The 13,065-nt window shown below is 44.9% G+C and overlaps 1 protein-coding gene across 2 annotated transcripts; it reads left to right on the forward strand.

Moving 5' to 3' along the window:
* Window positions 1-2,419: 2,419 nt before the first annotated feature.
* NDUFAB1 (NADH:ubiquinone oxidoreductase subunit AB1) lies at window positions 2,420-7,725 on the forward strand. 2 transcript variants are annotated; one of them, XM_022588526.2, is made up of 5 exons: window positions 2,428-2,673; window positions 4,644-4,766; window positions 5,631-5,718; window positions 6,670-6,769; window positions 7,559-7,725. In XM_022588526.2, exons 1-4 carry the CDS (start codon window positions 2,506-2,508, stop codon window positions 6,759-6,761), a joined length of 471 nt encoding a protein of 156 aa, XP_022444234.1. In that variant the 5' UTR covers window positions 2,428-2,505; the 3' UTR covers window positions 6,762-6,769; window positions 7,559-7,725. The 2 variants fall into 2 exon arrangements, with proteins under 2 accessions (XP_089752149.1, XP_022444234.1); XM_089896023.1 differs by lacking the exon at window positions 7,559-7,725 and having other exon boundaries at window positions 2,420-2,673; window positions 5,631-5,807; window positions 6,670-6,759.
* Window positions 7,726-13,065: the final 5,340 nt, after the last annotated feature.

Consider the following 13,065-nt stretch of genomic DNA (forward strand, 5'->3'; position numbering starts at 1 on the left):
AATTGGGAGATTAGGATTGACCTATATACACTGCTATATACTAAATAGATAACTAATGGGGACCTACTGTATAGCACAGGGAACTCTACTCAATGCCTAGTAATGACCTATTTGGGAAAAGAATCTAAACTGATTCACTTTACTGTACAGCAGAAACTAATACAACATTGTAAACCAACTATACTCCAATAAAAATTAATTTAAAAAAAGTGAATAGGAAGTGGGGTATTAAAGACCGAAAGAGCAGATTATTCCTTCAAGAAGGTTGACTATGAAAGGAAGGAGGAATGGTGATATTAAAGATACATCAAAGGCTACTGGAGGAGGTCTCTGGCCTTGTTTTTAGGCTAGGAGAAACTTTGGCATGTTTATGGGCTCAAGGGAAAGAGCCAGAAGCAAAGGAGAGGTTGAAGATGTAGGGTAGAAGAGAGGACTGGTGGTACAAGGTCTCAGGGGGAACAGGAAGGGATGTGACAGTAGTGCAAATGCGCTGGGAGGAGGGAGGGATGACTGGTGGAGGGATGACTGGTGGGCTGGTGGGGTGATGTGTGCAAGAAGCTGACATAGTTTATGCTTACACATCCTTTGATGGGAGTGCTACTGAAAAGCACCAGCGCTCTCCCGTAAATCTTCCCCAGCTGCTAAGGACTTGATCTCAATCTTAATAATGAACCTTTTCCCCTACAGCCCATCTAGGTTGACATTTTCTCTTTATGTGTTTGCTGAAGGGAAAAGTAGCTCTCCCAAAATATGTCATTTTAAAAGAGGTGATTTATTATGTTTGACCAAAAGAATTAAATGTTATCCAGAAATACAGAGAGGTTATGGGAAGAGAGGGTTCCAAACATGAACTTGGTAGGCTATCAAGCTCTTCCTGAGTGCTCCTTCTGCGACCATCATAGATCTGGCCCGTGGGTCTGCCAGAGCATGGCCAGGAAGGTGTAGTCAGAGGCTGTTGTGTCACTGGTGACTTAAGCAGATCTTATCGGCCCTAATCCTTGGACTCCAGTCAGATTTTTGGCACCAGTTTTCTGCAGAAATGGAAGGCTGCTACTTGAGGTGAAGCTTGGCCATTTATTCACTGACCATTCCAAAGAGGTGATACAATTGCTCTTCCAATTGCTTAATAAGCAGTGAAGTGGTGGTGATTAAATCAGCCTGCAGCAGAAGCCTGCGGTGGACTGCTAGCACGGCCATAGAGACTCTGGTTGGCATCACCAACAGCAGGGTGATTCCGGGGGGTTTCTTTTCCATCCCCCTGATTGATGAAAGTCTTGGCTCAAGTATCACCTCCAAAGAGAGGCCTTCAGAGACCACCCTGGCTAAAATGACATGCCTCCCATAGCTCTCATTATCCCCTTCCCTGTTTTATTGTCCATTATTGTACTTATCATTACTTCCTGGAGGGTTTTTTTTTTCCGTGGGGGGGTAGGGGGTTGTATTTTTTTTGTTTGTTTATTGTACATTTTCCCACTAGAATGTAAAATCTGAAAATAGACTGCCCAGTCTGGCTTGCTCACTGCTGTAGCCTCAACAACTAGCACATAACAGATTCTGGATATTTTAATGAATACATAAATAGAAATTACAACAGTAGGATCATAGTAGGCATTCTATTTTAAATTAAAGGCACTACCTTTTATTTTACTTGAATTTAACAAAAGTAAAAAGAAACTGAAGTAAAACTGAAGGCATTGTTGAATTGTTCATCCAGGCAGTATTCAGAGTTTGAAGCCATTGTTCTATATGTTTGGATTTCACTGCCGAGAAATATGAATGAATTAGCACGCTTAAACTTTCTCCCACTTACCCATTTTTGTGAGCTATATTATTTATATTGTCAAGTTTTAAAATATGTATATTGCTTTTATTGTAATTCCCACATTTATTAGTCTTAGTTATATATTTACATCAACTCATATTTTCGCATTCTTATTTTATACTTTTGACCTATTAAATAATTTAAAAAATAATTTTAATAGTTTTGACCTATTAAATAAATTTAATTATTTAATAATTTTAATTTAAATTAATTTTAATTCTATGGAAGAATCGCGGCATCAAAACTTTTCTTTCTTTTGGCCGTGTCCCGCGGCTTATGGGATTTAATTTACCGACCAGGGATCGAACCCGGGCCCTCGGCAGTGAGAGCGCGGAGCCCTAAGCACTGGACCGCCAGGGAATTCCCGGCATCAAAACTTTTAAATAAATGTATTTCAGAACTTTCAGAGAATAAACAAAAATAAGTTCCTTTCTTGCGTCAGTGATTATAGTGTTTAGGGAAAGAACATCTTCGCCCTTTTAGCTCTGGCTCTAGCAGCCATTCGCCTCCGGACCTGGAGGGCAGGACAGCGCGCGCCCTGAGGGCGCAGTGCAGCCAGGAGGCGCCAGGGGCCGCTACCGCGGGCGGCTCGCGACAGTGCCTCTCTATGCGTCGCCTGTGCGGAGCTCAGGAGGATACCGGACCGGAGGGCGCGGCGCAGTGCCTGCTGGGTCGGCGTAGCCATGGCGGCTCGTGTCCTTTGCGTCTGTGTCCGCCGACTGCCCGCCGCCTTCGCGCCGCTGCCCCGGCTCCCCACGCTGGCGGCGGCCCGGTCACTCTGCACTACCCTGTTCCCCGCGGGGGCCAGAGCGAGGCCTTGGGCTCCGCATCCGGCCTCGGTGCTCACGCAGGTGATTCGCGGTGACTTTGGGGGGGCTTGGCTGGGGTCAGGCGTCGGGCCCGCTCGGGGTGGTGGGGACGGGCCAGGCAGCTGGGCCGCAGCTACTGGGGCTGCTGTTGGCGGGGGTGACCCGGGGACGCCTGCTCGCTCTCCGTCCCACTGCCTAAAGGTGCTTGGTTGATCCCTGCCGGGACCCGGGTGACCTAGCGATTACGGGCAACAGCACAGACCTTCCAGTCAAACACCCTTGGGTTCGAAAGCTGACCCCGGAACTTTGGAAAAGCCTTGTAACCTCGCTAAGCCTCAGTCTGAACCGTAAAAATGGGATACTAGTTTCTACCTTGTGGAGTTTCAGCGAGGTTTAGAGGAGATCATACAGGTAAAGTACCGAGGGCGGTGCTTGGTAAGCTCTCACAATACTGGTTGCCGTTAATTGTAGTGATAAGGATAAATACCGTGATAGCTTCCTAGGAAAAAATAATGACGGGGTGCAGAGAGGAAGACACCCTGGCCTACAGCCTTCTTCACAGCAGTTCTCTCCCTGGATTGCTCCCTGTGGCACCTTTTGTCTGTTTCTGGGTCTCTTGGAAGGATAGGAAACAAGTAGGATCTAGTTGTTTTTTTTATCTGATGAAACTTTTTTGAGACTGAAACTCTCCTTAGGTCAGTGATTCTCAACCCTGGCTGCACATTCAAGTCACCTGGGTAGCATGAAAGAGAAAGAAAAATAAATCCCTCGTGGGCTCTCCCCCTCCCCATCTGATTTACTCCTCTGGGATGAGGCACTGACATGTTGTTTGTTTAAGTTCCCCAGGTGATTCTGAAGCGCCTCAAGATTAAGAACTGTCGTCTTAAAGTAGGATAGACTCCCAAGGTTTAGTTGAGAATTCCCTTTTCAAATTCCAGGACTTCATGTAATTGTGGTTTCAATCTTGACTAAGATATGAGAATAAAAACTAAGGATGCCCTGGCCAAATCAGTTAGAATCTCTAGAGGTGGGGCTTGGTCATCGCTTTTTGAAAGTTGCCAGTGATTCTTTTATGCAGCCAGTGTCAAGATTTACTGACAGTGTAGTGGATTCATTCAGGGGGCATTGTCTTATCGATGAATCAAAAGGTTAAAAGTGTCACCTTGAAGTTGAGTTAAAAGAGCAGTGTGGGGCTTCCCTGGTGGCGCAGTGGTTGAGAGTCCGCCTGCCGATGCAGGAGACACGGGTTCGTGCCCCGGTCCGGGAGGATCCCACGTGCCGCGGAGCAGCTGGGCCCGTGAGCCATGGCTGCTGAGCCTGCGCGTCCGGAGCCTGTGCTCAGCAGCGGGAGAGAGATTTGAGATACTACTCCATCATGGCAAAGATCAGAATGGCTCATTATTTAGTTGGTGGCAACAAGGCAAGCCCAATTGGAAGGAAAATAGATTGGAGTGTATGCCTGTCAGGCTCCATCATCCTCTTCTTTGGGTTGGTACTGGCTTCATTTGTCTTGGCCAAAGTCAGTGTAATTACTGCTGGGACCAAATTAGATCCTTCCAGTGTATGGTTTTCAGTGTGAGCTGCCTTTCAGTTCACCCTGACAGCTCTTGGCGTGAGTTATTTTGACTTGGGTATTAAAGGTGGCAGTGCCTTACAGAGGCAGTGCACTGCTTAAGATGCCATGGGAAGCCTTAGGCTCTTCTGCAGGCCCTAGATGGTTTTAGTGGCAGTGTTACTGAGCGGAACCAATGTCCAAAGCCTGACGGCTGAACAGAGGAAAGAAGGGGGCCGGTCCTGGCTCTGAGGGGAAAGGAGATCCATTTTTATGCTCTTGAACTGCTAGGGCTTCTGACACTACCCAGCATGAGGCCTCGGTGTGTCCTAATGGCCACAGAATCAGATGAGATGGGTTTGCTAACCCCATGAAAGCTTTGTGAAAGACATCTGTAGGCCAATGCCTTTACTTAGAGGCATTTCAGGCTCAACAGCAGTGCTTCCCTCCCTCGGTCTAGGTTCCAGGTGGAGTTACACCGCTGTGCCGCCAGTATAGTGATGCACCCCCTTTGACATTAGAGGGCATCAAGGACCGTGTTCTTTACGTCTTGAAACTCTATGACAAGATTGACCCAGAAAAGGTAATTGATGTGGTTTAAATGTTTTTTCTTTAAATGAGTATTTAGTCACATGGTGCAAAATCCAAAGGGTTTAAAGGACATTAAGTAAAAAGTCACCCCAGGCACCCAGTTCTCCTTCTGGGAGGTGCCAGTTGACCTGACTTCTTATTTTTCCAGAGAGTCTCAGTGCATATGGAAGGGCATATATATATACACATACATACAAGTACATGTATGTATATTATATGTACGAAGTGATCTATATCTCCCAACCTTTTAAAAAAACACAACCCGTAGTACACTGTAAATACTGTTGTGCACCTTGCTTTTTTAACTTAGCTCTTCTTGGAGTTTTTCTCACAGTGCTACCTTAAAACATTCCTTCTTTAATAACAGAATCTGTGGTGTGGGTAGGGTAGTTTGTTTTTGATGTGGTTTTTGAAGAATTCTTCCTGGTGATCTTGAGGTCTAAATTAAAGACAGGGTGATAATAGACACTGTGTGCTATTCTTGAGGGAGCAGAATGTCACTTCTAAGGTGTGGTGTCTTAGTGGTAAGGCAGCAAGAAAAACCAGACTCTCAGATGTCATTCAGAACAGTGATCAGAGATCATCATAAAATATATAAAGTGAATTCATCATTAGCTTTATATATATTGCTAACCATTTCAAAATAAGGTAGAGTAAGTTAACATATAAAGCACGCCAAGTGTGGGTTGGCACACGTTAAATGTATAATGTTAGTTGTGGCTCTTTATGTTTAAAATATGGCCTCTTTATATTAAAAAATCTTCTGTATAATGACTGATATTTCACCATTCAGTTATCTTGAGAAACAAACGCTCTCACAGACTGAATTTTGCGTTTGGTGTTTCTTTTCTTGCAGCTCTCAGTAAATTCCCATTTTATGAAAGACCTGGGCTTAGACAGTTTGGACCAAGTGGAGATTATCATGGCCATGGAAGACGAATTTGGTAACACACACGGGCTGTCTTGGACCTGCCCGTCGTGGCTCTTGATTTCGGTGGATTAAATGCAGAGGAATGCTGGGAGCCTGATTGGGGTTTGCAACAGTCGTGCCCACCCCTCCCCCACTCCTGCTTACTGTCGGGGGAAGTGATTATTAGGGACAGTGCACTTACTTGGAGAGCACTTATTGCAGGTCTGCAGAGTGCCCGGTGTAATACCAAGGGCTGAGCGACCGGAAGAGGCCTGGGGGAGTGTGGCACGGAGATTCTTGAGGTGGGTCTCCAAGATGAGGGCATAGCCTCACCTGTGGAGAAGCTGATGACACCTCGGTGCACCGTCTCCCTCCTCCCCACCTCCCCGATGAGCTAGGCCTAAATGTCTAGAGAAGTGCTGGGTGTGCCAAGGATAGGGCGTGTGCGTGCACAGACTCATACACACACACATGCTTTGGTTTCCTGCAGTGCCTCCCGTGCACACTCCAACTTAATCTTGTCTGGGACGGTCAGTTGTGCAAATGAGACCTTTACAAGGTTCCACGGCCCATTTTGGGGGTGAATTGCCTGAGTGGAAGCCAAGGGACTTCTGTGCCTTCCTACAGAGCAGAACTTACAGTTCCTCAGAGAGTATGCTAACTAGAGGGATGGCATTGGTTAGGGCTACAGGGTTTCTTTTGGGGGTAATGAAAATGTTCTAGAATTAGATGATGGTGATGGTGCACAACCTTGTGTATATACTAAAAACCATTGAATTTTGCACTTTAAATGGGGGAATTTTCTAATATGTGAATTATATCTAAAATGTTGCCTGGAAACATAACAGGCTCACAACTTAAATGGGATTCAGGGTTGCTGGAATTTTTTGATGTACTTCTGGGTATTGCTGAAGTGTTACATACTTTCAGTTCTAAAGGACTGGCATTTCCTACACTAACGCATTGTTGCACATTTTACTTTCAGGGTTTGAAATTCCAGATATAGATGCGGAGAAGTTAATGTGCCCACAAGAAATTGTAGATTACATTGCAGATAAGAAGGATGTATATGAATAAAATATCAGGTAAATAATTTGATTTATGGAATTATGTTCTGCCATAGAATTAATCCCTCTGTGGTTCTTCAATAAAGACAGACTTGGGAAGAAATGGAAAAAATGGAAGTGCTTGACAGATTTTCACTGGTTATAAAATGCAGGCACCTTCTGGTTATCTGCCACTCCAAGGAGGCCAGCCCTAGTGATCATCTTTCTCCTCCAGAGCTGTTGACAGCAGTTCACTCCTGGACAGGACTCTCTTACTGATTGTCAGCCCTCCTCGTAAAAGCAGCCTCATACAAAAAACTGAGCAAGGCGACCCAGAAGCAGAGACCTCTGCCTCCCTCAGTTACCCACCCAAGGGTAACTGTCCAGGAAGCTGAGATGGCCTGGCTCTTAATTAGGCAGGAGAGGCCTTGTGGGTAAGAGGATGGACTCTAGCGTCAGACACCCGAGTTTATTCTCAGCTCTGCAACATTCTGTAAGCCTGTGGTCTTGGGCAGGCTGCGTAGCCTTTGTAAGCCTCAGTTTCCTCATATGTAAAATGGGGCTAATGATAGGACCTACCTGGGGCTTCAGTGAAGGTAAAATTGAATAGTGTGTGTAAATCACTTAATACAATGCTTGATGTAAAGAAGCCTCATGATAAATATTGGCTATTGTTCTTTAGGCCGTAGAATAATCAAGTGATCAGACTTTTAAAATAAAACATTTTATTAGAGTCTATAACTTTAGTCATCCTGGATTTAGCACCTCAGAGATTATCACTTAAAGTCAGTAGCACCAGAGAGAAACACTGAACTTGTCTTTTGCCAGACCCCTTTTCTTCACTGAAAGAAGACTCAGAAGATGCTGGCGAGTGTCTGGAAGTAAGAACGCATCTCTGCATCATTGCTGACTTTGACAGAGTAATTCTGTTTAGACTTGTACTTAAATTGTCTTAAGTGTTTTTGCCTGTTGAAAATAAATCTATAAAACCAACATTTTTCTGTCTTCAGTTTTTAAATTACGTCTCTAAAGTGCTTGCTTTATATTGACATTGCTTGGCATTTTTAGAGACTTGTCTGATTTATCATTGGTATTCATGCATATCAAAAATAAGACTTTTCCAGCAGGGTACTTGAAACAAGTTGCTCTCCCATCACCTTCAGCATGAGGAATGAATTAGTGATAAAAAACATTTTGCCTCAAATATATTTGTGCCTCCATTAGTTTACTGATTATTCCATATATCAGCTGACACCAGCGTGTGGGACTAATTTTTCATCCCTGTCCTAAGGATCCATTTCTGAATTAATGGAATTTAGTAATTTTGGAGGATAAAGGGTTCTCTTTCCTCCTAGAAGACTACTTTGACATTGTGTCTGTTTGTCATATATCAGTAAGTATTAACTTGTGCTCCTTTTATTCCTAGCACTGCGTTAGGTCTTTGGAATTAATGTAGGCAGTTGCCTAGCTCTTGATGAGATTTAACTTGAGAGACCTATCATAAAATACTTCTCTACTTTTCCCGAAACTTCTAGTTTGTAGGAGGGAGGAGACCAAGGTCTTGTAGTTAAGTGGGAAGTAGCGTTACAGAGGTGGAGGGACTGGCTGAGTGACCCTCAGCCGGCAGAGAAGCTTCATGGCTGAGGGATGACATGGCAAGATTCCGTAGTCCAGTCTGGGGTTCAGGCCACACTCCCACCTGCTTCTCCTTCCTTTAGGTACCCAATGTTGCCCGTTCCTTCTGTGTCACTCTAGAATTACTATAGACAAGGTCAGGCAGCTGTATTTCCGGCCTTTTTCAGTAATAGGAAGCATTCATTGTTATACTGCATTTTTTTTTAATATTGATACTTAACAAGGTATTCTTGGAAAACTGCCAAATTGGAGCGTAAGGCACTGCCTCGTTCTTTTTCACAACTGCATTTATTCAACAAATAGTTTGAGTGCTTATTAGGGCACTAGAGGTCCAACAGGCAACAAAACAGGCTGCACAAGACTCCTTTGCTGGGAATGTACCATAATTTAACATCCGGGGTAAATGTCCTTCTCGCTATTTTATTAACCTCCATGGCAGCTGCACATTTTACCAAAAATTGCATCTGTGTTTATTGCTGCCTAAGATCATGAAGTCTAGCAGTACTGCCACCAAAGTGACTGCTTGCTAACCTCTTAACCATACACCTGCAGTGAAACAGCCCATTCACATCATTCTATAGCTGTTCTAAGTCCCGAAGGAGCCAGAATGAGGAAAAAAAGCTCACTGAATCACACACATCACTCACTGATGATGCTATTAAAGATCTGGGTGTTCAAACAACAGCAGAGGCCTTTCTGGTCTAAAAACTTGCTGCAAAGTTCTTTGAGAGACCTGTGTGCCACTATACATAGGCAGCAAACTGGCCAAAGGTAGCATTCCAAAGTGCGTGAATTAGAATAAATGGGATTGTGTGCATAGTTTTTAATCGTCGAGGATCAGTGTGTCTGCTGTAGGCAAGGCCCTTCGAGAGAGGATGGCTGGGAGGCCCGTCATGACCTGTGTGTGGCCCCGTCGCTCTTCTGTGTCTCCCAAACAGCCAGTGCACTCATGTACCCAGTGAAACAACGATGTGCTCACCATGTGCGGCACACTCCCCGGGGCAGGGCCTCGGTACACAAGGGTAAAGATTGTCTCTGCTCTCAGGTAGCTCACCATCTAATAAGGGACACAGTTAAAATCCACATGATGCTTCGCATTCAGCATCACCAATACCTGACGTGATGAACTGAGGACATGTCACCTCTGGTGCTGATAAAACTGACTGTGAGGAAACAAATCCAGAAGGTGGGACTTTAAAAAAAACCCAATGATATGGGACAAAAAGGACAGGGTAACTAAATTAAAGGAGACCAAAGACATCAACTTCATGGGAAATGTGAAGCTTGAAAGGTTTGGGGAAAAAAAACTTAAAGACATTTTGAGGACAACTGAACTCTACATAGGTGATAAAACAAGTGTTAAATTTCTTAGATATAATCAGTATTATGTAGTAAACTAACCTTATTCTCAGGAGATGCATACTTAATACATCTTGAAGCATCAAGATGTCTGCAGCTGACTTTCAAATGGTTCAGGAAAAAAAACAGTAGCAAAACTGTTAACAAATGGTGACTAGCTGACAGGTATATGCATGTATATGGGCGTTCACTGTACTGCTGTCAACTATCCTGTTTGAAATTTGTCAAAATAAAGAGAAAATTCAACATGATACATACATGTAACAAAAAGTATACTGATGGCATACAACTGGATATCCAACGATATGGGATTGGTTAAATAGAAATAATTTTACACAATGAAAGACTGGTGTTTTAAGTGAAAAGAGACTATAAACAGCATGATTCCATTTCCATAAAACACATACCAAAATGTTAAAGATTACCACCACGTGGGAGAAATAACATTGGCTTATTTTCACTGATCAGTATTTTCTAAATTATAAATACCATGTTTTGTGTAATAAACGAAAAACAGAAGTATTAAAAATCTGTGAAAACTGAGAGCAGTTCAGCAGAAGCTGAGGAGTGAGGCTTGGGAGAGGCGTTCCCGGGCAGTGAAGCCTGAGCAGAGTTTCTAAGGCTCTGCCAGGGTCAGCCCCGTGGCAAGGGCAGGAGACATGGAAGCGCCCCGTGTGCACAGATGTCATTTGTTCAGGTAGGGATATGGCTGGAGCGTGAACTCATGGGTGGGGTGACCTGTGATTCAAGCTGTGGCCGGGATCAGGTCACGAAGGAGGGCCCTACTGTCTGGTACGGAACTTGTTGGCAGTGGGTGCAGGATTTTCTGCAGGGAAGACACAGTCAGCTATACTTGAGCTCAGCGGTTGGCGGCAGAGGGTGGACTGAAGGGGATGAGTCTGCTGGTTACTAGAAGAACCCAAGAGAAAGACGCAGATTTGGAGGATGGGATAAAGAGAGATGGACTGCAAAAATATTTGGGATAAAAATAGCAGTACTTGGTCAGATGACGGAGGAAGCTAAGTCTAGGGTATCTCTCAAGCTTATGGCTTGGGCTACTGGTGCTGGGTGAGTTGCTGTCTGAAACAGGGAATAGAGGAGGGTCAGATTGAAGAGGGAGACAGGGACTTCCCTGGCGGTCCAGCGGTTAAGACTCCATGCTTTCACTGCAGGGGAGTGGGTTCAATTCCCTGGTCGGGGAACGAAGATCCTGCATGCCACGTGGCACAGCCAAAAAGTTGAAAAAAAAAAAAAAAAGGGGGGGCTTCCCTGGTGTCACAGTGGTTGGGAGTCCACCTGCCGATGCAGGGGACGCGGGTTTGTGCCCCGGTCCGGGAGGATCCTGCATGCCGTGGAGCGGCTGGGCCTGTGAGCCATGGCCGCTGGGCCTGCGCGTCCGGAGCCTGTGCTCCGCAACGGGAGAGGCCACGGCAGTGAGGGTCCCGCGTACCGCAAAAAAAAAAAAAAAAAAAAAAAAAAAAAAAAAAAAGAAGAGGGATATAATTTCAGTTTGGGACGATGGATTTATTTGTGGGATACCCAAGCAGATGACAGGTAATGAGCCAGATCTCAAGAAAAACTCCGGGCTGGAGTCAGAGTGTTTGTGAGATGCTTTGCCTGGGCCTGTTCCCTCCTACTGCGAAGTTACCACTGCGGATGCCCTCTCCCTCTGATAAGGGATTTACGTGGGAATGACTGACCCTCCACTCGTGAGATGGCCTCTTAGTGCTTAAGCCTAAAGTGAATTCTACTTCCTTCAGAAGAGCCGGGGTGGAGAAACTAGGAGAACTGTGTGAGACTCACCCCTTGAAATTTCTCTATCAAGTACATGTATTACTTACTGTCTTAGTTTTTTAAACGGTAGCCAAGCAATAAATGTCAAGGGTTGAAGTTTAAAAAACAAGTCATAAACACAAGTTAGTGCCCTTAAGACGTTAAACTGGGGAGAGAAAAGAAGAAAAAGTATGAAAGCAAAACAAGAAGCAGCCAAGTTCTTTCCTAAGTTCTCAATACCACGAGCATCTGCGCAGACTCTGGCGTCAGGCAAACCTGGGTTCTGAATCACAGCCCTGGTCACTGACAAGCATATGACCTTGGCTAAGTCACTTCTCTAAGCCTAAGTTTCCTCCGATGGGTAAAGTGGGGCTGACAAGAGGGACACGGTGGAGTGGTGACAACGTAACGCGTGTGTGTAATCTGACCCACTCCCTGCCAATGGACAGACTCAGTGAAGGAGCTGACGTTACGGGACTTGCAGGCAGAGTATTTAAGAGCAAGTCCCCCGTGGAGAGAGGGTCCAGAAGAGGAACCCACTCTTCACCAAGGCTGGAGCCCTAAAGAAGGTCCTCTCCAAGTGATTTACCTGGCACATAGCAAGAGGTCCAATCCCTGCTGGGTGGTCTGCCACAGCTGCTGTTTTCTACAGTCCGCAATATTCACCCGAAAGCCCCAGACTCACAATGAATGGAAGTCAACTAACACGTCTCGGACACTAAGGTTATTATGTTTGTGTGTTTGTGGAGGGCAGAGTAACAAGCCAATAAGAGCCCTGTGTGGTATTTCTACTCTGGAATTCTTGCGGAAGAAAACAATTCTCTTTCCCCTGGGGCTGCAAGTCTGGTAGAACCTAAGTCAGGAGAGAACAAAGCAGAGCCAGGAGGTGGAGGGTCAGGCGCCTGATGAGACTGAAGCACCTGCATAGGCCTGGGTCTGACACTCCGGGTTTTCTGGTTACATGAGCCAAACCCTCTTGCGTAATTCATGTGAATTGGGTTTGTCACCAATAACCAAGAGTCCTCAGTCACGGACCCCTGGAGTCCTTAAATCTCAGACTTAGATGTGGGAGGGAAGCCAGAGTGATCAGAAGACAAGGGGACTCTACCCAGCGGGGGCACGAGTTCCCTGACAACCTCCTCCTGAACCCCAGCTCTAGAAGCTGCAGTAACATACAGTACAAGACTCATGACGGGAAGCGAAAGAGAGTAGGGGTCACTGTGAAATTAAGATTAAAAACATATGGGAGGAGATTACTTTAAAGTGAGAGAAAAAAGCCATTTAAAAAAAAATATAAGACTTGGGAGAAGGACTCAAAAACATAAGGATTATTGATTGGAAAGAACAGTTCTAGAAGATATATTAGGTGATATTACTAATATCATATCATCTGTATATTAGATGATATTGCTGAATTGATGTTAGTTTTCTTAGGTGAGGTAACCGTGTCATACTTAGGTATAACAATGGCCTTATTCTTCAGAGATGCTGCTGAAATATCCACAGGTGAAGTGTCATGATGTCTGCATGCCTGTCAAATGCTTCAGCAAAATAAAGTATGTGAGAGA

Source organism: Delphinapterus leucas, chromosome 15 (genome assembly GCF_059928025.1).
Source record: "Delphinapterus leucas isolate spDelLeu-1000000601 "Yukka" chromosome 15, BTC_Dleu_Yukka2, whole genome shotgun sequence".
Classification (NCBI taxonomy): domain Eukaryota; kingdom Metazoa; phylum Chordata; class Mammalia; order Artiodactyla; family Monodontidae; genus Delphinapterus; species Delphinapterus leucas.

Excerpts from the sequence above, each read along its gene's own strand:
- NDUFAB1 (XM_022588526.2), top strand. The coding sequence starts at position 2,506 with ATGGCGGCTCGTGTCCTTTGCGTCTGTGTCCGCCGACTGCCCGCCGCC. Across the intron at positions 4,767-5,630 it reads ACAAGATTGACCCAGAAAAG|CTCTCAGTAAATTCCCATTT; the intron begins GTAATTGATGTG and ends CTTTTCTTGCAG. Across the intron at positions 5,719-6,669 it reads GGCCATGGAAGACGAATTTG|GGTTTGAAATTCCAGATATA; the intron begins GTAACACACACG and ends TTTTACTTTCAG.